Source organism: Danio rerio, chromosome 24, assembly GCF_052040795.2.
Source record: "Danio rerio strain M-AB ecotype USA chromosome 24, GRCz13ab, whole genome shotgun sequence".
In the NCBI taxonomy this organism is placed as follows: Eukaryota; Metazoa; Chordata; class Actinopteri; order Cypriniformes; family Danionidae; genus Danio; species Danio rerio.
In genome coordinates this window covers 28,709,033-28,733,322 of record NC_141044.1, presented here as the reverse complement: position 1 = coordinate 28,733,322, position 24,290 = coordinate 28,709,033, and the positions used below count along the sequence as shown (strand labels likewise).

At 33.9% G+C, this 24,290-nt stretch overlaps 1 protein-coding gene and 1 long non-coding RNA gene across 4 annotated transcripts in view; one reads left to right on the top strand and one right to left on the bottom strand.

The window, feature by feature from the left end:
* Positions 1-24,290, bottom strand: part of smpx (small muscle protein X-linked) — a 29,953-nt gene that overhangs the window by 3,220 nt on the left and 2,443 nt on the right. The window contains exons 1-4 of one of the 3 annotated variants that reach the window (XM_087308438.1): positions 22,825-23,075; positions 16,077-16,138; positions 9,326-9,412; positions 3,922-4,057 (exon numbers count right to left, since the gene is read on the bottom strand). In XM_087308438.1, the coding sequence (XP_087164564.1) occupies positions 3,932-4,057; positions 9,326-9,412; positions 16,077-16,115 (252 nt within the window). In that variant the 5' untranslated portion in view covers positions 16,116-16,138; positions 22,825-23,075 and the 3' untranslated portion in view covers positions 3,922-3,931. 3 annotated transcript variants of the gene reach the window in all.
* LOC147831066 (uncharacterized) lies at positions 9,364-13,890 on the top strand. The gene is made up of 2 exons (XR_015525113.1): positions 9,364-9,451; positions 12,525-13,890. It is a non-coding gene; the product is annotated as an uncharacterized LOC147831066 (long non-coding RNA).

Genomic DNA, 24,290 nt, shown 5'->3' with positions numbered 1-24,290 from the left:
TACTTATTAACTGACATTGCAACTTTAATATTGACTTTAGTAGCTGTAATTAAACTACACAAATTTAAAATGTAATTCGTTACATTACTGTGTTCCCCTAAAACGTAGAATACAGTTACAACCAACTCTGCTTATTAGATACTAGATTTCAGTAGTGATTAACAGGAGTTGATATTAACTTTTTGATATTTTTTTTAATTATTAGTAACTACACATAAATGGGGAGATAATCTCATATTATAGCAATGTTGTTGCAAAAAATTATAATTAAACCATATTAACAAAAATAACTGCAAGCAAAAGAAAGCAGGTAATAAAATATTTCGTGATGATGAAAGGATGATCACGCGCTTACGGTTAACGTTAGGCCAATTAATAATTCGTTCAAATAATAGTTAAAGTGAAAACATGATCATTGATTTTTGTCCAGTCTTTTTCAAAGAGAACTGATCGCATCAGTTGTGCTTCTTTTAGGCACGGTTGCTTTGCCAAAGCAAATGAAGTGTGCACTTTTTAAACAGTCATTAGCATCATGATCATCCTCTCATTCATTCGGTATTCACCTGCTTCCTTTAGCTTTCGTGAACACAATTATTTCAGTCTGTCATTCTGCTTCTCGATTCTAAGATCATATTTTCACGCATATTTGGCCATCCTTATTGTCGAACTCTGCCTTTAAGAATACTACAATTTAAAAATTATTTTCAACCTGCCAAAGTAGCTAGTGGTAGTGTCTGTCTAACCCAACACAGCTGAAATCTACCCGCATTTGGCAGATTGGCGGGTGTTAATGTCAAGCCCTGGTGACTAGTAACTATTCTGTCATTAAAAAGATCCATTGAGATATCATCTATTCAGCTTTGATTAGTATTTATTTTTCATATAACAGCTATTTTTTAAACAGTCTTAAAATATCTAGTATCTAAAAAGTAGTATTACCTAATGAATTAGTGTATAAAAATAACAATATTAGTAACAACAAAATAGTCACTTGATACTCCTGAAAATAAGTATTATATAAATATCTATGAATCTGAGAAGTAAGTACTAACTAATCTAATAAATAAGAATCTATCTAATAAACAAGTAGCCTTCTGTTTTAAAAAGGCACTAGTACCAAAGGAATAAGCAGTAGTAGCTAATTAGTAAACACTACGTAGTGGAAAATATAGTAGTAATAAATAACCACTGGCAGTATGAAAATAGACACTAGCACATTATATAGATTGAATGTTAAATCCGCTTGCCACACACACACACACACACACACACACACACACACACACACACACACACACACACACACACACACACACACACACGTGTCCTACTGCAGATGGGTCACAGAGCGTGTTTTGCTCTATATTAGGGTGGTCTGTTGAGGCATGCTGGGACAGCACACAACAGACGGACTTTCACTGCCCTACTAATCTTTGGGGTATTAATAGAGCCTGATTCACCCTCACACCCCTTCACACACTCAAAAACACCCGCATACACACTCCAGCACTGACATATGCAGGCTAGCACATGCACACCCATTTTACTGCTACTGACACCCTGTGGTCATTTGTGCAAACAACAGGAGGTCTTTGTAGGCTGAGCATGTTTACACAAACTTTTACCCACCAATATACTGAATCTGTTTATTTATATAACCTATTGTCCAGGGTTTCATGCAAATCTATAACCCAGCAATGCAAGGAAACCCATTTGAAACATAACAATTTATGCATCTAACTTTAAGGATTTCATTTGTTATTTCAGTTGCTATGTTTAATAAATCACTCAAAACTGAAGAAAAGAGTTTCAACATGAAGCGTACAGCAAATATATGACCCTTTCAAGATGCAGGATATTGATTGTACCAGTTCTACTCAAACTGAACACATTTGGGTCTGGAAAGCATTTTTGGAAATTGGCTCATTTTACAACTCACCTAGAGGTACAGTAAACAGCTGAGTTACTATTCTTTGATAAATCCAATTCCAATCTCCAGATCTGGAGCACTTTTAGCTTAGCTTAGCATATGTAATTGAATCAGATTAGACCATTAGCATTATTCTCAAAAAATAAAAAATAAAAAGAGTTGTGCTATTTCCTTTTTTCCACCTATTTTACTGTTTAAAGCTTGACACTTCTGTATTTACTGTACATTGTGTACTAAACCCACAGAGGCAGGCACAATAATATAACCCAGCAAAGTTCCTTGATTGATACGCCAGAATGAGATTATATATCCTAGCCATATTAACCTAGAAAATGATAAAACTTAGTTCTTCAATTCTAGATGACTTGTTATTTCCAAAATTGGAGTGTTCCTTAAGAATATACACAAAACTCATAAGCTTCCCAGCCAGAAGATGTAAAAATGTGTTTGGGTAGAAGTAATAATAATAATAGTAATTCTTTACATTTATATTTCTTACATTTATGTTTATGTTACATTTATTTTGCAATATTCTTCTTCAGATTTTAATGATTTCAGATTTAGCATAATAAATTATAAAGAAGCTACTTTGAGACTGTTCTTGGTTTGCATGTAAATGTGGAAACAGGTTGTTTTAATAAACTGATTTTTGTAAGTTATCATCATATCGTTTAAAGGGCACCCATTTTAACCACTTTTTAAGATTTAAAAGAAGTCGTTGTGTGTCTCCAGAATGCGTATGTAATGTTTCAGCTCAAAACGCCCATCAGATTGTTTATTATACCTTTTTAAATCTGGGAAATTTAAGCTGTTACGACATTGTAGCTGTTTTTGTTGGCTGTGCCTTTAATAAAAATAAGCTGGTTCTCCGTGCCCACCATTTACGCGTGTGTGTCAGAGCCATAGCCTTCACGTAGATAAACTGCACAGTGACAGACAAGAATGAGCCAGATCTCCAGAACTTTCCCAACGGTTATTTGTTATATTTCTTGGAGTCAATTCAAGCCTTTCTGCAATGATGAGTAACACAATACGTCGTTAGGATGACAGGATACACATTAATATCCACTGCTGTATGGACATCCATTATGGTAATGTACTAAATAAACCTGATTTAATATTTACAAATTGGGATTGAAGCGTCTTGGTTTATTATTGTAGTGACATTATGCGGCTGGTAATGAATTAGGTGTCGATTTTACTGTATTTATTACAAACATGCACTGTTTTAAAAATGTTTTAAACTTGTAAAAGTCATACTTGATCACATTTGAACAAGGACAGATCTTTTAATCTCAGTTACTTTTTGCTCGTCCTGTCTTTTGTATATGATTATACTCGTTACTATGGAGACATGTTGATACGCGTCTGTCAATCAATTCGGTGGGCAAGGAAACCGCACTCCTACATCAAGTTGCTGTCAGCATCAAAATGGGAGGGATTTGTATCCTATTTTAACCTCAGTATTTTTTTTAAAGAAACTAACCGTGTTTCTATCACTCCAATATGACAGTGAACACACTATAGGTGGCCTTTAAAAGCTTATGAAGAATAATAGGGTTAAATGAAGAGTTCAATCAAAAATTGTCATAATTTACTCACCCTCGGCCTCAGGTTTGTCCTTCTGCTAAACAGTAAACTGAAGAAAGTTGGAAAGCAGTCATTGACTTCTGTAGTATTTTTTTTGTTTTAATGACAGTCAATGGCTGCTGATTTTTTAACATTCGTCAGAATATTTTTTGTGTTCAACAGAAGAGAGAAAATCATAAAAGCTTAAAACTACTTCAATGTGCGTAATAGGAAGAAAATCTTCAGTTTTGGATGAACTGTCCGTTTAAGAATGTGCATGTAAACATACTCAATGCATTTAGAAAACCAGTTGTTCTTTTGATCCTGTTGCTTCACATATTTGTTTGTGATTGCATAAGACTGACAAGCACCAATGGTGTTTGACTAACCGGAAATGGTGTGAATTTGAATGTCAGATTTACCTGAGCCAATTTAGTCTTTGGTGACCCATCTGAGTTCACTCTTTACATTTTGGAGTTCGGAGAGGTTGACAGCGGGACCAGGGAGTTTCACAGCTCCAGGCAGAGGCTTCTTCTCTTCTGGAGTGACTGGAGACACCTGTGAAACCAATAACATCAATACAGATTACTGAATGACCTTCATTAAAGGGGTTAGTTTACACCAAAATTCAAAATCTGTTATTAATATCTCACTTTCATGTCCCACCAGCTTCATTCACCTTCAGATTACAAATTAAAATATTTTAGATGAAATCCGAGAGCTCTCTCTCATCATTCATAAACAATGGTTCCAAGACAGTCAAGAAAAGGAACCAAAACATTACATGTGTTTGCATCAGAAAAAAAAAACACTATGCATTTATGAAATGTGCTTCACACAGGTGAGTGGGCTTGACAAACCACCTGTAGAGACACTATTCATTCTTATAATTGAAAAGACACTCCTTCTTACTTAAGCGCTTTATTCTCTGAGCACACACTGCTCATTTGTATAATCAGCATTTCTTGTGTGTATTGCCTCTTCTTGTTGGATTGCTGAATGCCTCCTCAATTGTATGTCACTTTGGACAAAAGCATCAGCCAAATGGCTTTCAAGATTTTGCACTTAGCTATTACTTGATACTGATTGCAGGTTTGGCCTGCTGTACCAGGAGAGAACCCTAAGCTCGGAGAAACTTGAGCCCAGAGCTCCTGCCTGGTCTTTTTGCATAAAATGGGTCAGAGATCAGGAAGTTCTCAAACTCCCTCTGTAGAAGGAGGAAAAAGGGGGGAAGATGGGGTGGATGGTGGGTTTCTTCTAGTCGAAGATGCTTAGAGTAAAACAAACTGGGCTATTTATTGAAAACTAGGATTCACCTGATTGGTTTAACATTGATTTGTGATGCAGGACCAGCTGCGATCAATCATAGCACTTGATCCTCTCGAAATTAAGTTTGTCAAACTTCACCAATGTAAATGGGATGTAAATGTTCAATGGCTCAACTGTAATCAAATGATGCTCTAAGAAAAACATTTTGCATGTGTGCATTGTGCAACAGTATAGTTTATACTATATTTACAGACAAACGGTAAGTTTTTTTGTTTTGTTTTTTGCCGAACAAAAGTGTTCTTGGAGTTTCATATGATTACATTTGAACCACTGAAGGCACATGGGATCTTTCGAAAATGTTTTTGGTTCCTTTTCTGGACTTTGAACATGTTGTGCCCATAGCTGTCTACGGATGAGAGAGCTCTAGGATTTCTTCTAAAATATCTTAATTTGTGCTCTGTAGATGAATGAAGGTTTTGGAAGATTTATATGACACAAGGGTGGTTTATTAATAACAGAATTTTCATTTGAATCCTTTGTCATATCATGTTTTGGCACCAGAATAAAAATAAAGATAAAGATTAACTTTATATTACTGTCCCTATTTAGGGCCACTATGTGCCAATAATGTTATTTTATGACAAAGACAAGCACATTTGCATCTACATTTTTTTTCTACATCTACATTTCTGTTTATATTATTCAGACATTTTTCTTTAAATTATTTCACATACCACAGTAATGTAAAAATGCTAGCATATTAACCTTTATGATTATTGCTAAATACAAATAATAAATTGTTTAATATATTTAGAGTACTTTTCATTTAAATAATCACTGGTAAATAATAGTTTAAAGGTCAATTTAAGCAAGGCACGGTTGGCAGGAATGTACCCTGGATTAGATGCATATTGTGATAGATGGTACTTTTTTCCAGCTGAATTGACACATATGCTTTGGTCTTGCCCTTCTTTAAATAATTATTGGGCATTGATTTTTAAGTCTATCAGTGAGGTCCTGAGAAAGACAATAATGCCCTGTTCCTCAATGGGTATATTGGAACTGACCATGACTTTATTAGCTACTCAGAGGGGCATTATTGCTTATACATCTTTATTTGCCCCCACACCCCCATCTGTGAAAGCCTGGTTTGAAGATGTGATGTCTTTTCTAAAACTAGAAAAGATTAAATACACACTAAGGGGTTCGCGGACAGGTTTTAGATGTAGTGGAAACCCACAGTACTTTATCATGTTTTAAAAATCTAAAACAATTACCCTACTGTTAAATTATATGTATATCTATTTGTATCCACTTCATGGTGTTTTTGTCTTTAATGTAGTTTGTCCTGCTAATTTAGATTTTTTTGTGGGTTCCCTGTCATCATCCTCCTCTGTTTCTTTTACCTCATCTGTGTTATCAGAATCCGATGACATTTCTTGAGCCTCGTTATACACCTTTTCTTGTGTTCTGTTCTTCTTTTTCGGTGCCATTCCAGTTGTTAAACTTTTATGTGTTCAATAACCAGCCGTGTATTAGAGATTTAAGTGAGTTTAAAGGATTTATATTCAAAATTATGAGAGGGTTGTTATCTCGCGACTTCTCACTACCACTCCATAACCGGAAGTCTGATCTACAAATTTGTATTTATTTATTTATTTATTTATTTTTTTTTTTTATTAATTAATAAATAAATTTATTTATTTATTTATTTATTTATTTATTTATTTATTTATTTATTTATTTATTTATTTATATTCTGCTGTCATTTGTAATTTTTTTTTTCTTCCATCATCACTGTTACGTCACAACATGCATGACACCAGACTGTTTAATTATTGTATTTTGACCCTAATTATTTAAGGTTAAACTGCCTTTGGATCTTCAGGTCTTTGAGTGGTACAAGGGTCAAAACCAAAATAGAAAGAAGGAAACTGTAATGTTTATTGTTGTATTCTGTAAAAACGTTATTTTCCTTCAATAATAATAAATAAATAATAATAATTCAAATATTAAAATGAACATACATTTATTTTCTTGTAATTAAGTTAAATACTACGGTAATGTAAAACTACAAACATATATTTAGGCATATTTATCCTAGTGATTATTACTAAATAAAAGCAATAAATAGTTTAATATGAGTATAGTATTTTCACTTAAATAAACACTGCTGAATAATATATATTTTTTTAATTTTTGATCAAAAACACTAAAAACTTCATGAAATATTTATTAAAAAATAACAGTTTTCTTATCAAATGCAGTTTAACATTACATTTATTGCTGTGGGTCCTTGGCATCGTTACAGTCTTTAATGTTTCATTCATTAAATCTTTCATTTTTTTTGTTTTATTTGAATTGTTTTCACAACAGTATTTACACTGTAAAAATGCTTTCTTCATCACAATCAATTTGTGTTGGGACAATATGAAGGAATTAAGTTACCTTATTAGTTTTTACTAATTTAAGTGGATTGAACATAAAACTATCAAGTTGTCCCTAAAAAAACCCTCAAGAATTATGTTGTTTCTGCTCATTAGCAAAAGCATTTTTTGAGTTTTGCTGTAAAATGAGCAGTTTTAAAAATACTGCATCACAATATTTATATTCTTGAATAAGTATAATTTCAACAAGCAATGTTTGTTTGTTTGTTTGTTTGTTTGTTTTGTGGCTTTCTTTGCATCAGGGGTGTCCAAACTCTGTCCTGGAGGATCGGTGTTCTGCAGATTGTTGCTCCAACTTGTCTCAACACACCTGCAAGGATGTTTCTAGAAAGCCTAGTAAGAGCTTGATTAGCTAGCCCAGGGGCCTGTTTCAGTAAGGAGGTTCAAACAACTCGGAGTTTAAACTTGAACTCTGAGTTGATTTACCAAGAGATTAAAAACTCAGAGTTTTTGGTTTCAGAACAGCTGATCTGAGTTAGGTCAATCAACTTTTAGTAGACCAACTCAGAGTTAAGCGCGCACACCTTGACTACAAAATGGCATTATCAATGGAGTGCAGATATTACGAGTGACCATGGCAACATCTTAAAAAAGATATCACCATTTCTTTCTCCAGCTGTATTTGATGTGATGATGCAAAGTTATAGCAAATATGAGTGTATGTATTTAAAAAGAAGCAACCATCAGTGAAACAGAGATAGTTAGCCTGGGAAAACAGCTGCTCAAGTTAATGTGTAATTTTACATTTAATATATTTAATTATTTAAGTATAATAAAATAAGTCATTTAATGTGCGATGTTTATAATTTTTGTCTAAACTTTTTATACACGTTTATCAGTTTTAATAGATTTAACAGTGCACTTGTGTCTACCCTTTTTACTGATTAAGTGATTGATATAACATTTAGAAGGTAAGCAGTACTAAAAATTATTTTTAGAAAGAATAATTAATCTAGTTACAGCTAGTACATGTCGAAGGTCAGTGAATTTAAGCTAATTATTTATTGTTCTGTGTGTGACTAAAAGGTAGGCAATATCTATGCTTTCATCCAAATAAACTGCATAAATTTATGTGCAAAACTGGAATATTGCATAAAAGATGTGCGAAGAAAGCAGCGTTTCCATCCAACGAGTCAAAGAGAACAAAATTGTCACTTCCTGATTAACTTGCGCCAAATATCAACAGTAAAAACAGAATTTACTGTGGTAGGAAAAGCTGCGCTTTTTATTTAATAAATGTACTTGTGCCTCAGAAGACAATGAACATGTGGGGGTGTTTGAAGCCATGAGACGTGGAGACTCTTGACACGCTCCAGACGCTCGGAGGTAATTAATAATATACACTAATACTGAAACAGTTAGGGCATTTTAAAATGACTAAAACAACATTTAAGACATGTTAAAGTGTGCTCAGCCTGCTGGTTTGTCCATTCACACACATTTTCATCATCAAAGGATGACCTTTTTTTAATGTACATACTGTAATTTGTTCAGTAAAAGTCTTTCCATCGTAGTTTATGTGCATATTTTCTATCGAATAAAAGTTTATCCTACTCAATTATGCGTGTGTTTTTTTGCATATTTTCAAAAGTTATATGCATCTTGATGTTTCCATAAATCGTTTTTATGCACATCTCCAAAATGAGCATTAAAATAGGTGGGTGCAAACTTAAGGCTAAGGCGAGAAATTCCACTTTCTCTTTAAAAAAGGGGAGGAGACCGACAGAAACTCTGAGTTTAGAGAATAAAACCTGCCCCCGACCAGGTTAGTTTCACAGAGTAAGTTGCCACAGTAACTGACTCTGAGTTAAAGTTACCTCTCTTTCAGAAACAGGCTTGACTTACCCTGCTTTCTCGAGTTAAACAAACCTGCCATTTTGAAACGAAAAACCCAGAGTTTCTCTCATTTCAGGGTTAAAATACTCTGAGTTTTCACTTAACCTCCTTTCTGAAACAGGCCCCAGGTGTGTCTGATTGGGGTTGTAGCTTAACTGTGCAGGACACAGGCCCAACAGGACCGAGTTTGGACACTCCTGCCCTACATCTATACCCAAATTATTTGTCTATTTCTAAATAATTGTGTGTTTTATTTCATGCATCAGAATCTGACCTCTTCTGTTTCTACTGTATCTTCTCTCCTCTTCACAGGATGTCCCGCTCCAGGACGCAGAGCCCCCATCGGGATATTAAGGTTGGCCTTCGAGACAAATCACAAAATCTAATGAGACGCTGAAGGGTGAGAAGACATACAAAAACCCCCCGAAAACACTCATTTCCAAACATTCACAAGCCTATAATCGAACCACCAGAGTACCAAAGTCATTGAAGCTCATGTAAAATTGTGCAATGTCGAAACCAAAATCTTTCCACAAAAACCTGCTGGACGTGTCCTCCTGCTGGAGTTTGTGTTTCATCAAGAGCAAAGTGCCTGTATGGAAATGAGCTGCGGGCGACAGATAAAACAGTGAGATGACAGACGTCCCTCTGTTTTCTGAGGCCCAGCGTGAACAGACTGTCCTTTTCTTTTTTCTTCTGCTCTTTATTTAGTGGAGACTAAATGCAGCATGTGTTATGAAAACAAAAGTGAACATGTGAAACTGTGTTAACAACTTTAGAGTGTAGGGAGAAACACTAAAATTGAAGGGATTCTTGCTGCTTCTGTTGGTTTAAATCTGTTTGTCATTAACTTTTCATCATTCATTTTCCCAAAATTAATAAATGAAAATGATTATAAGAAATTATATTTTTTCATAAATAGTGTTATTAAAGGGATAGTTCATCCAAAAAAAGGCAGCAAAAAAAGATTTTTAGCTTAAGCCATGGCCCTTTATGAATTATAAAATGTAAGTAGTCGGCACTTTGAGGGTCAATAAAATAATATATACAGGCAAAAGTAAAAGAATACTATTGCTGTCTGATGATATATTGAGAGAATTTAAAGATATTTTATATTATTTACAACATTATTGCAGTCTGTAGTGTGTACTCCTTTCAAAGTATTTATAAAAATTATTATTTTGCTTTGTTATTCTCAGTATAATTCACTTTAAATAACCAGCCTACATGGAAAAGATAGCGGTTCATTCTGCTGTGGTGACCCCGGATTAATAAAGGGACTAAGCCGTCAAGAAAATGAATGAATAATATATAATATAATATAATATAATATAATATAATATAATATAATATAATATAATATAATATAATATAATATAATATAATATAATATAATATAATATAATACAATATATTCACCAGTCACTTTATTAGGTACACCTTTGCAACTGCTCCTTAACGCAAATATCTAATCAGCCAATCACATGGCTGCCACTCAATGCATTTAGGCATGTAGTCATGGTCAACACGATCTGCTGCAGTTCAAACCGTGCATCAGAATGGGGAGGAAAGGTGATTTAAGTGACTCTGAACATGGCATGGTTGTTGGTGCCAGATGGGCTGGTCTGAGCATTTCAGAAACTGCTGATCTATTGAGATTTTCATGCACAACCATCTCTAGGGTTTACAGAGAATGGTCTAAAAAAGAGAAAAATATCCTGTAAGCAGCAGTTCATTCATTCATTTACTCATTTACATACACTCATACACTACGAACAATTTAGCCTACCCAATTTACCTGTACCGCATGTCTTTGGACTGTGGCGGAAACCCACGCGAACACAGGGAAAACATGCAAACTCTACACAGAAATGCCAACTGACCCAGCCGAGGCTCGAACTAGCGTCCTTCTTGCTGTGAGGCAGTTCTGTGGGCACGAATGCCTTGTTAATGCCAGAGGTCAGAGGAGAATGGCCAGACTAGTATGAGCTGATAGAAAGGCAACAGTAACTCAAACAATCACTCGCTATAATTGAGGTATGCAGAAAAGCATATCTGAACGCACATCAAACCTTGAGGCGGATGGTCTACAGCAGAAGAAGACCACACCAGGTACCACTCCTGTCAGCTAAGAACAAGAAACTGAGGCTACAATTTGTACAGGCTCACCAAAAGTGGACAATAGAAGATTGGAAAAACGTTGCTTGGTCTGATGAGTCTCGATTTCTGCTCCGCTATCCGAATGGTAGGGTCAGAATTTGACATCAACACCATAAAAGCATGGATCCATTCTGCCTTGCATCAACAGTTCAGGCTGGTGGTGGTGGTGGTGTAATGGTGTGGGAGATATTGTCTTGGCACACTCTGGGCCTATTTAGTACAAACTGAGCATTGTGTCAACGCCACAGCCTACCTGAGTATTGTTGCTGACCATGTCCATCCCTTTATGACCACAGTGTACCCATCTTTTGATGGCAACTTCCAACACCATTTCATAAAACAAAAATCAACTAAGACTGGTTCATGAATATGACAATGAGTTCACTGTTATCAAATGCTCTCCACAGTCGCCAGATCTCAATCCAAAAGAGCACATTTGGGATGTTGGCAGCCGACAAATCTGCAGCAACTGTGTGATGCTATCATGTCAATATGGACCAAAATCTTTGAGGAATATTTTCAGTACCTTGTTAAATCTATGCCACGAAGGATTGAGGCAGTTCTGAATAAAAAAGAGATAGTGCTAGTACCAACCTGGTACTAGTAAGGTGTACCTAATAAAGTGGCTGGTGAGTGTATCATATAATATAATTGAATATAATAAAATAAAGGCTGGTCATTTAAAATTGGAGAGAGAAAAAAGTATAACAATTGTTTTATATGCCACTAAAATTTAAGATGCTGCAATTGAATTTGATTGTTTGAACAAATAATTGTCATTGAAACATTCATAGGTATAAAGGCCATGTCTATTATATATATGGGGGGGTGCACTAATATGCACTAATATGACTATTTTTAATTAAAAATTTAAAAGAAATTTTATTAGACCTTTTTAAAATAAAAACAAATATTAATATGTCTCATGATAATTCAGTTTTAAATTATAAAAAGTTATAAATTTTAGTTTTGGGGGGCTTCTTCAAGTTTCATGCAGAACTTTTTAGGATCTCCGCAGTTCTGTCTCTCTTCACTTTATACATCACTGTTTTGGTCAAACACACTTGGTTTAATTCATCGTTTTGCCATTCAGTGTTTCAATTAGACAACTCAGGATCCTCAACCAGTCTCAAAACACTCTCAGAGATTTGGCTGCTCTCCAGTTTTGCATAAATTTCACAGTTCAGTACATTGAAGTACATAGTTTTTTCTACTCCTTTTTTTCCACCGACTTTCCTTTTCTCATTGTCTTTGCTTTTCCAACTTTCCATCAGCTGCTGGATGAATCTGATTGTTGGCTGTTTATTTTCTAGGCTGTACAGTAGTAAATCTTTGCTCCTGTCTTTGCATGTGGCCAGTTTTACTTCTCTCTGTGCTTTCTGATGGACCGTATCCTTAATCTTGTGTATGCTTGGGCATTCAATGGATTCATATGTATATGAAGAGTTTTTATGGAAAGATCAAAGTGTCTATTTTTTGGGCTGAAGTGTTCGGTGTTTGTAATAATTGTTCTCTACACTGTGGTTAACTGTTATGAAAATCTTTCTCTTTTAGCATTCATAGCCAGAAATACATGCATAGGTAAAAAAGTGGATTTTTGCATATATTGGTCATAATGTGATCTGTCACATCAATAGACAAACACACTGCATAATCATGCATTTTCAAGTCAGTATGGAATGTACAGAATGATTTGTTAGTGAATATATTTGAAATGATAATGAATGAGTTAGATGAATGTTAATGAATGAGTTAAAGAAATGTTTTATTAATGTACAATGCCATGTTAACTAAACAAATAAAGTAAATAAATAAAGATTATGCCACCAAAACATGTTAAACCAGATGTTTAAAATGTCCATACTTATTTTCCTTTTTTTCAAGTTTGTTCTATAATAACAAGAAAAGCTTTGTGGAAGATCAGCTCACATTTTAACCAATTTATGGGTCAAAGTTAAAAATGACTATTAATTATAAAGAAAAACATTACAGTTACATTTTGCAAACATTAATGAAGTGTCTTGTTTAATTTCTTTATACATTTAGTCATACATATTTTTTCATGACTTACAGGTGTAACCAACTGAATTGTCATTTATTATTTTATACCAAACAATATATATTTTCAGTTTTTTTTTTTAAATCAAGAATCATTTGACATAAGACTCATAATTTAGTCCCAAAATATTAAATAATTGTTGTGTCTTTGCCACTATCCTTCAAACCACTCGGTTTTACCCATTTGCAATTTGAATTTAATTACCTATGTTTACTAAATCAATTTTGTAAATTGAAGTTAATAAAGAACTCTTCATTTAAAGTGTCGTCTTTGACCCATATGCAAAAATCCAACAAAACTCTTTAAACTGGCTGGCAACGGTTGTAATGACTTCAACAAAAGCCTATATTTTTATATAAATCATTTCAGTTTGAGCAAGTAATGTTTACCTACCAAGAAGACAAAATCTGGATACACTTCAACAACATAAAATCATGTATTCCATGTACTTGTGAATGGCCTTGTGTGAGTACTGTAATGCAATGTAGATTCAAATGTGTTTTTACAGTCATACCTCCATGTTCAAAGTAAGAAGCTAGATTTTCAGATGTTTGAGTGTGTTTAAGTAAATAAATGCACACTAGGTTTAATTTTGTGCCAATAAAATCTACTGTTCTGCTCTTTTTACTGGTTAACTGACAGTAAGAATTTGATAAAGGATTAGCTAAAAAAATTGTTTAGATGCACAATAAATAGAAAATGTATATAATTAGGAAAGCATTTAAACTGCTGCCTTCTAAGTTTTTTTTTTAAAAAGAGAAACAAAACCCAAAGTTTTAACAATTTTTCTTAAGTAAAACTTTTATGGGGCTGGTTAATTTATTTATTTGATATAACTGCCCAACGAGCATTTGGTTTGTTTAAAAGATTGTCTTATAGACCTTTTGGCTATAACAAAAATTTGATCTGTCCGTGAACATCTAATAGACGTGTAACAATAGTTCATAAACAGACTATAGTCATCAAATAGACAGGAATGAATACACATGTGAAGTGTGTGTGTATTTGATGACTTGTCTATTTGTGAACTATTGTTAGACATCTATTAGATTTTAAACTGACGTCTTTTAAACTTTGACATCATGTAAAAGACATCTAATAGACGTTTTGGCTGAAACAAAAAATTGATCTGTCGGTGAACATCTAATAGATGTCTTACAATAGTCCAAAAACAAACTATAATCATCAAATAGACATGATCGAATGAATACACATGTGAAGTGTTTGTATTTGATGACTTGTCTATTTGTGGACTATCGTTAAACATCTATTCGATTTTAAACTGACGTCTTTTAAACTTTGACATCATGTAAAAGACATCTAATAGACATTTGGCTGAAACAAAAAATTGATCTGTCGGTGAACATCTAATAGATGTCTTACAATAGTCCAAAAACAACTATAATCATCAAATAGACATGAACGAATGAATACACATGTGAAGTGTTTGTATTTGATGACTTGTCTATTTGTGGACTATTGTTAGACATCTATTAGATTTTAAACTGACGTCTTTTAAACTTTAACATCATGTAAAAGACATCTAATAGACATTTTGGATAAAACCAAAAAAAATTTTGATCTGTCAGTGAACATCTAATAGACGTCTAACAATAGTCCAAACTATAGTCATCAAATAGACATGAACGGATAAAAACACATGTGAAGTGTGTGTATTTGATAACTTGTCTATTTGTGAACCATTGTTGGACATCTATTAGATTTTAAACTGACGTCTTTTAAACTTTGACATTGTGTAAAAGACATCTAATAGACGTTTTAGCTGAAACAAAAATTTGATCTGTCGGCGAACATCTAATAGACGTCTAACAATAGTCCATAAACAGACTATAGTCATCAAATAGACTGAATGAAAACACATGTGAAGTGTGTGTATTAAATGACTTGTCTATTTGTGGACTGTTGTTAGACAACTATTAGATTTTAAACTGACGTCTTTTAAACTTTGACATCACGTAAAAGACATCTATAGACGTTTTGGCTAAAACAAAAATTTGATCTGTCAGTGAACATCTAATAGATGTCTTACAATAGTCCAAAAACAGACTATAGTCATCAAATAAACTGAATGAATACACGTGAAATCTCTGTATTTGATGACTTGTCTAATTGTGGACTATTGTTAAACATCTATTACATTTTAAACTGACGTGTCTCAAACTTTGACATTGTGTAAATGATGTCTAATAGGCGTTTTGCCTTAAACAAAAATTTGATATCTCGGCAAACATCTAATAGACGCGTAACAACAGTCCATAAACAGACTAATCATCAAATAAACAGGAATAAATGATACATGTGTGAAGTGTGTGTATTTGATGACTTGTCTATTTGTGGACTATTGTTGGACGTCTATTAGATTTTAAACTGATGTCTTTTAAACTTTGACATTGTGTAAAAGACATCTAATTGACGTTTTGGCTGAAACTAAGAGTTGATCTATCTAATAGATGTCTAATAATAGTCCAAAAACAGAAATAGACAGGAATGAATGAATGCACAACGTAAACACAACGTGCTTGGTGAGTGTATTTTGTTTTTCTGCTGCTCACTAGCACTGGCTAGTGATGCAATTAAAAGATTAAAATGTTAGCAATTAGCACATTTTAAAATAGTTAAAACATTTTTTATCTGAAAATGCAAATGTTTAATAATGGACAATTGTAATATTAAAAATAGTATTTGTGGTAGTTTCAAAAGGTCAGAGTGAACAAGTGTCGACTGTTGGTTAGGGAAATTACTAGAAACAAACAATCCTATAAAGTACAAACAAAGTTCTTCTCACCTGCAGGGCTTTGACGTTGGACGACGGCTGTTTTGACATTGTGTGCAGTTGTGTCCACGTTCCTGCTGTAGAAAAGACAGGGACAGAGCGAAGTCATAGATCAGACGGACTCTAAATGCATGTGTTTTGTCTGCGCCTCTGTATTTGGGGAAAAGTGAAGCCCCCCTGCGGCTCTCAGGTGCTCATGGATAGTCTTTCGGTTGCTTAGTGAGGAACAGGTAGAAGCTCTTTGCCCCTGAATCATTTATGTTAACATGGAGAGGACAGGCCTGGGATACACACACGCTATACACACACTTTATACGGAACACTGTAGACTGATGTTGCAAGTGAACGAACGCTGCGTTCAAGCTTTACATGAATTTTGGATATACGTCTGGGGTGGTTTGGTGAAATAGGTGCTCAATAATAGCTCGGGCAGACTGTATCTAATAAGCAGACATGTTTCAATAGCAAGACTTATGTAAAATATCAATTAAAGAACAAATTTTTCCACGCTTCATAGTGAAACATCCAGTGAGTGCCACTAAGAAAAGTGTTTCATTGCCTTCAAAACAGATAAATGTGGCAACAATTATATTACATTATGACAAGCCGTTTTAACATTTAATCTACTAAACATTTTTATTGTTACTATTTAAATATTATGTAGCAACGTTATCCATTAGCTACTAGTGCTCAGACCCTTGGAACGTTTTACATCTTATCTTTTAAAGTACTTAAAATGTACTTATTCATTAGATATTTAATATTTATTAGGTACTAGCTTTCATTAATTAGATACCGATACCTATTAAATTGACACTAGTACCTATTTATTATATACTAGTACCTTAGGTACTACTTAATTGTTAGATACAACTTATTCATAAGATACAAGTAGCTGTTTCAAGAGCAAATAATTACGCTATTGTTACTAGTAACAAATTGTCATTGATTTGTACATGGATTTACAGTAAATATGAGGTTGCAGCTATCCAATTCTGACCATATATTCCAAATGTGACTAGTATATTCTTGGATACTGGTAGTTATTCATTATACTAGTACTTTTTCTTTGATACCTATTTGCTAGATTGTACTTTATCATAAATTGTTAGTAGTTATTATTAGAAACTTACTCATTGGTAACCACACGGAATCTACATGTGCAGAAATCCACAGATTTTTTAGCCCATCGTTGATTCTGTTTATTTACTGTAAATGTGTGTAAATTCATATTTATTCAGTTTTTAAATTAATTTTAGTAATATTATTGAGTAATATGAAAATATTTATATGATTTATTTACAATATAGTTTGTAAAGTAATAGTTTCTGTCTTTTATAGATATATTATATGAGAGACTTGTTTTGTTTACCAAATAATGTGGATTTTATTGGATTTGAATTGTAAACATTAAATAGAAGTTAAAAAGGTATTACTTTTTATTTCATATATTAAGGTTTTAGTTATGATGCTTCCAATATAATTCTGTATAAATCAGCAGATTTTTGCCAAAATTCTGCGCAGAAATAGCAAAAAAATGTCCATAGATTCGGTCTGGCCCTACTCATTGGATACTAGTACTGTAGCTGTTTCAAAAGTGTCAATTTGTCATTAACTTATAATCAGCTTTGTAATACTAATACTTATTGCTAAAACTGAACTAAAACTTATATTTTGTTAGCAAGATGGGAACACTTTATTTTAAGTACCAATTAACTCTCTAAAACCTCTAAGTGCCATTTTTAATTTTTTTCTACAATGAGCGTTTTTCTCAGCCTCTTATGTTTACGTTTAGTTATTTCATATTAAAAGCGATGAAAATAACCTATTCTTTGCCATAAAGGTAAAATTACTGAATCAGGACATAGGAGTCTAAAAAAATGCTAACGTGAGAAGAAAATTTCAGATGGCACTTCATATGATTTTTTTCTACTTTCCATAATCTTATTCCATATCTAAACCCAACTAAACTTAACCCAACTTAACGATATTATCAAACCATTAACATACTATTAACTCAGACCTTTAGCTCAATAAAGTACTGATTTGCAGCTTATTAATAGATAGTAAGGTAGTAAACTAAAAATATCCTTAATTTACCAGTTTTCCATATTTTGTGATTCATTAGTGTTTTCCATTTATTTACGGTTGTGAATTACATTATGGGATCTTGATCTCGACTTTGATGTTGAAAATGCAACTCTACAGATTAACAAAGTGACTTTTTAGTAGTGTGAAATAATATGTATGAGACATAATAAATAGAAAAATAAGTCAAAAATGTACTGGCAGTTTATTACAAAGTTTTTGTACCATAATATAGTCTTTTTTTTTCAGGCAATTCACAGGCATATAATAAAAACATGAATTACAAAATACGTAAAACTGCTAATTCCAACTCATTCTGAAAATTTACCTCTATATACATTTCTGGAGAGCACCAAAAACTTCCCAGGAGCTATGTTTTTTTATTTTTTTGTAGTTGTTTTCACAAATCCACCAGAAGACTGATCAACTGACTGACCATTCGACTGACCCACCCTCCTCCTTCCCTAAACCCAACCAATAGTGTTTTCAAAAGCAATACAGAAAAAGGAAAAACTCTCGCCTGATTTTTACTATGTTTTCTGATTTTACCACATTGTTACCCTGTTATTTACTTGTTTATATTATTTTTTGCCTTTTGTTTTTGTCTTACTTGCTTTCTGGAGCCATTCTTCACAGGACTTGAACCCCATCGTCGAGGCCAACTCCTCTCCACCAACGTACATGGCGAGCTAACTGGACAAACTGATAACAGCGAGAAAGCTGTCCATATGGAGGTAATCGGTCAGCTTTTAAGCACAATAAGGAAAGTCGTCATACCGCCCCTTAGTGTTTGTTTTCAAGACGAAATGCAGCCATATATACTTCTGGCTACATAATTCGCAATCTCCTGAAATGTATATAGGGCTACGTTTTCAGAATGAACCTATGTTGGCTAATTTATGGGTATTTTTACATTGTACTACCTTACTAACTATTAATAAGCAGCAAATTAGTACTTTATTGAGCTAATAGTCCGAGTTAATAGTTTGATAATATTGTTAGTTGTAAATAAAGTGTCACTTCAAACTATAGCCTCACATATTTCCCAGAGATGGGTGGTGGCTGGAAGGACATCTGCTGCGTAAAAACTTGCTGGATAAGTTGGCGGTTCATTCCGCTGTGGCGACCCCGGATTAATAAAGGGACTAAGCCGACAAGAAAAATTAATAAATGAATATAGCCTCACATAATATAGTTTATATTCTCAGTATACTATATACATAGTGTTTTTAATCTAGAAACAGACATCAAAAATAAATGATGTACATTGTTATTATTGAATGATTCATTTACATTATTAAACGCTGCCCTTTCCTAAGAATGAGCCCTGGAAATGTTAGAGAAGGCATTTACATAACCGGCTACCACAAACCAAATGCGGAAACAAACACATTTCAAACAGTGGAGGATGAATATTGAATCACACTAATTGTGTGTCTCTGGCAGGAAGCTGTTGGGAAATATGTAAAATCATCCAGTGTGGTAATGAACGCAGCTGTAAGCAGATGAGCTTTGATTATGAGCTCGCGGGGAGCTTTCTGCCCATAATTTGCCGGGTTATGCTGCTGATGGAGCGTCCCGCTGAGAACACCTGGGTCAGAAGAGGAATCCTCCTGTGTGCTGCAGCCATCACGCATGCCTGCAATATTTTTATAAATACTCTCAGTCTCTCAACATCTCTCTCTTTCCTTAATTCAATACAGATCTCGTTGGTGAGGCAACATTCAGACAAAATCATTGACTTAGGGGGGGTTTCACGCAGCACTCACCCCCAGGTTATTGGCCCTCGAAACAGCCTTTAACGCCAGGTAAAGGAATACTTCACACTTCAAAATTAGTTTCTGTGACCCTTTTTAAAATTAAAAACATGACTTTACCCATTTACAATATTTATAAGATTATAAACTATATTTGTTATTCTAAAAACACGTTTTGGGTTTTTTTTTTTATCAATAGTGTCCCGGTTGCAAATTAATTGTTTAGTCTAAAGGCATGCGTGAGTACTTGACAACAATACTTTCTTTGACATCAGTACTGTAAACTCCTATCTGTTGTCTGATTGGACTTGCAGTAGTGGCCTCCAGCAGCAGTATGGGCTTCACCAAAGACTGCATCAAGTGTGCAAAGGGGGCACTGATGAGCACACCACAAAAATTACAGATAGGACTTGATACGGACTTGTAAATTTAGCGAGCATGTGCCATTTTAAGTCTGTGTAAAATCAAATTTTACAATTTTTATTTTGCTAGCGACATTGTTAATAGTGAACAGTTAATTCCTAAAGTTAATCCACACAAACAAAAAATAATATTAGCCATCTTTAATCAAAGTTTGACCATTTGCTTCCACTTTTGGTGTGGAGGGTCTTCTTTGTTGATGTCAGTTTGATGGCTTCATTTATTTATTCATTATCTTTCAGCTTAGTCCCTTTATTCATCAGGGGTTGCCACAGTGGAATGAACCGCTAATTTATCCAGCATATGTTTTACCCTTCCAGCTGCAACCTAGTACTGGTAAACACCCATACACACTCATTCACACACGAAAACTACAACTAATTTAGTTTATTCGTTTCACCTATAGCGCATGCCTTTAGACTGTGGGGGAAACCGGAGCACCTGGAGGAAACCCAGGCCAACATGGGGAGAACCGGAAGAAACTGGGGCTTTTTGCTGTGAGGTGACAGTGCTAAACACTGAGCAACCGTGTCACCTTGACAGCTTCAGCCACAATATTTTTAACCAAGTCCATTCTACCATTAGTTTGCTATGAGAAACTGATGCACAAAAAGAAATCCTGTCTCCTACTCAATATTCTGTTTTAGCTGGAGGTGCATCAACATACTGACATAAAAGTCTCAGCAACATCTGATTCATGCTGACTTTTAAGGCCACAAGACTGAAAGTCTGCACGAAGTGAACAGATTCAGAGTGTTTCTTACAAAATGATAACCAAATCCATATAAACAGATTGTTTTGACACCAGTGTTGTGTGTATATATATATATATATATATATATATATATATATATATATATATATATATATATATATATATATATGAGAAACCTTTGGGTTTTTGTATATTGTTATGGACCGGCAGGAAGATCGCTGGTTCAAGCCTTGGCTGAGCCAGTCAGCATTTCTGTGTAGAGTTTGCATGTTCTCCCTGTGTTTGTGTGGGTTTCTTCCGGTTTCCCCCACAGTCCAAAGACATGCGCTATAGGTGAATTGGGTAGGCTAAATTGGCCATAGTTTATGTATATGAATGAGAGTGCATGGGTGTTTCCCACTGATGGGTTGCAGCTGGAAGGGCATCAACTGCGTAAAACATATGCTGGTTAAGTTGGCGGTTCATTCTGCCGTGACGACCCTTGAATAATAAAGGGACTAAGCCGAAAGAAAAATGAATGAATGAATGAATGAATGAATGAATGAATGTACCACATCCATAGTTATAAAATGTAAGCAAAGTTAAATTAACAGTTCCAAGTTACAACAAGTTTACTTACTTTTTAAAAATAAAGTAACAAATCACTTTTTACAATATACATCCAAAAAGTCCATTCAAGAAACTTGATGCCAGTCAGGAAAATATGAGCATAAAACCTTTATGTTAACTTACTTAGGAATGTACAGTATGAAATCTTAAGTAAGAAAACACTGGATTACTTAGTTCCTCATTAAATATTGAGCAGTGTAAAATGTGAAGTATTATTTCAGTTGTGAAAAGCTCTACAGAAAGGGTTAACAACCTTAGCAACCGTAACCAAGGGTGATGTTTGCACATCAACACCATTACTTCAAGTGGAGTCAATCCTGTTGAGCTAAATTTACTATTCAAAGAGCTGAGCACTACGGCAGCTGTCCAAACCTCCACAAACATACCCTCCTAAAACACTCCAGTGCCCTGAAATATCAGTCAGAAGCCTAATTATAGATTAAAAACAGCTAATCAGAGCATCAAAAATACTACCTTTGCAAAGAAATGAAGCATCTTTTTTGGTTCCTTAAATGCATTTCACCTTCTGAATTTCTAAATTCACTGTTGTTTCGCTGAAATCTCACACTGAATATTACATGTTCAAGGACTTCCACGATGCTTATTTACAAGGTTTATTTACATGACATAACCAACAATTACCGGAAACATCAAACATTTTAGACCATTCCAACCTCTCAAGATTTTTCACTTTCAGTAGTATATCAGTGTAAAAGAATCATTCGATTTAACATTCAGACTGACACTGTTTACTATGTCAGCCCTCAAACGTCATCACAGCTCTATGTTTAGATGTGATCTGACTCTGCCGCACCAGATAGACCACAAGATAGATAGTAAACTCATTTACATGCACAGAATGTTGATGCTTGTCTAAATATACAGTGAATGTCTTAATTAATCCTGTGTGTTGTTCCAGAGGTTCATACGTAGGCCTGATTTCGCTTAAGTCATCATCACAAAACTCATAAATAATTCAGAATCAAAACCAAAAGATCGTGCATCATATATCCTAAAAAATAAGTTAGCAGGAAAGTGGTCAATGCTTTGATATATTGGTCTCTTTCTATGGCATCATTACCTCTACATTTTCTTTTTGTCCTTTAGCACTGTATAGTTTCACACACACACTAACATACACATCTTCCCTCTGTCCTCAAAAGTTGCATACCTGCTGGTGTTAAAAGGAAAGTGCTGTTCCCTGGTGTCAGACACACAAATGTCAATCTCTCTCTCTTCTGTTTCTGTCTTTGTCTTCTCTTTTGAGGTCTGGTTCTGGTTCTGTTCAGCACCTTCTCTGTCTGTTTTTCTGTTCCTCTCTCTAGGCTGTGGAGGAGCAGGGGATTCCGTTCATATCTGGGATTTGTTCACACTATAAATAGTCGTGTGATACACAGAGGAGACCTGCTTTCTGTCCACTCTGACTGTTCACTTTACGGACAGCCCTTATATATAAATGCACACTATAGCGCCAATCACTGTCCTGCCACTACTGCACACACACTGTGGGGTCTCACTAATAACACACACTGTGGGGTCTCAGAAAAGAGAGAATCTGGAATTTAAAACGGTATTTAACCAAGAATACAGGCTTATGAAAATGAATAAGAACTATTATGGGTTTTTTTCACTTAAGGAGTAAACCTGTGACACAGTGTCAAGTGACATTGTGATGTAATGCAGTCTGTCATAGGTTTTGTTTATATTGAACAATCAGATGCTTTTCACATGTTTATATTTATATGTTAGTATTTATTTCAGTAGTTATGAATAAACTTCCCTAAAAACTTACTATGAATTATAATATATAAATATTTGTCATTTTATTATAACTTCACACACATTTGTACTTAGGAAATATTAACAATTTTATTTATTAATAATTGAAATATTATATTTGATTGTATATAAACAGTTGAAGTCAGATTTATTAGCCCCCTGCATGATTAGCCCCCCCTGTTTATTTTTCCCCAATTTCTGTTTAACAGAGAGAAGATTTTTTTTAACACCTTTCTAAACATAATAGTTTTAATAACTAATTTCTAATGATTTATTATATATTTGCCATGATGACAGTTAATAATATTTTATTAGATATTTTTAAGACACCTTTATACAGCTTAAAAGGACATTTAAAGGCTTAACTAGGGTAGTTAGGTTAACTAGGCAGGTTAGGGTAAATAGGCAAGTTATTGTATAACGATGGTTTGTTCTGTAGACTATTGAAAAAAGATATATAGCTTAAGTGGGCTAATCATTTTGACCTTAAAATGTTTTTTTTTTTAATTAAAAACTGCTTTTATTCTGTCTGAAATAAAACAAATAAGACTTTCTCCAGAAGAAAAAATAATATCTGACATACTGTGAAAATTTCCTTGCTCTGTTAAACATCATTTGGGAAATATTTAAAAAAGGCTAATAAATTCAAAGGGAGGCTAATAGTTGTGACTTCAACTGTATGTATATATATATATATATATATATATATATATATATATATATATATATATATATATATTTATATATTATATATATTATATATATATAATTATACGTAAATACAGTATGTGTTTATTAATAATGCAAACCTACATTTTTTGTGATATTAAATAAAATAAATATGTAATATTTATATTA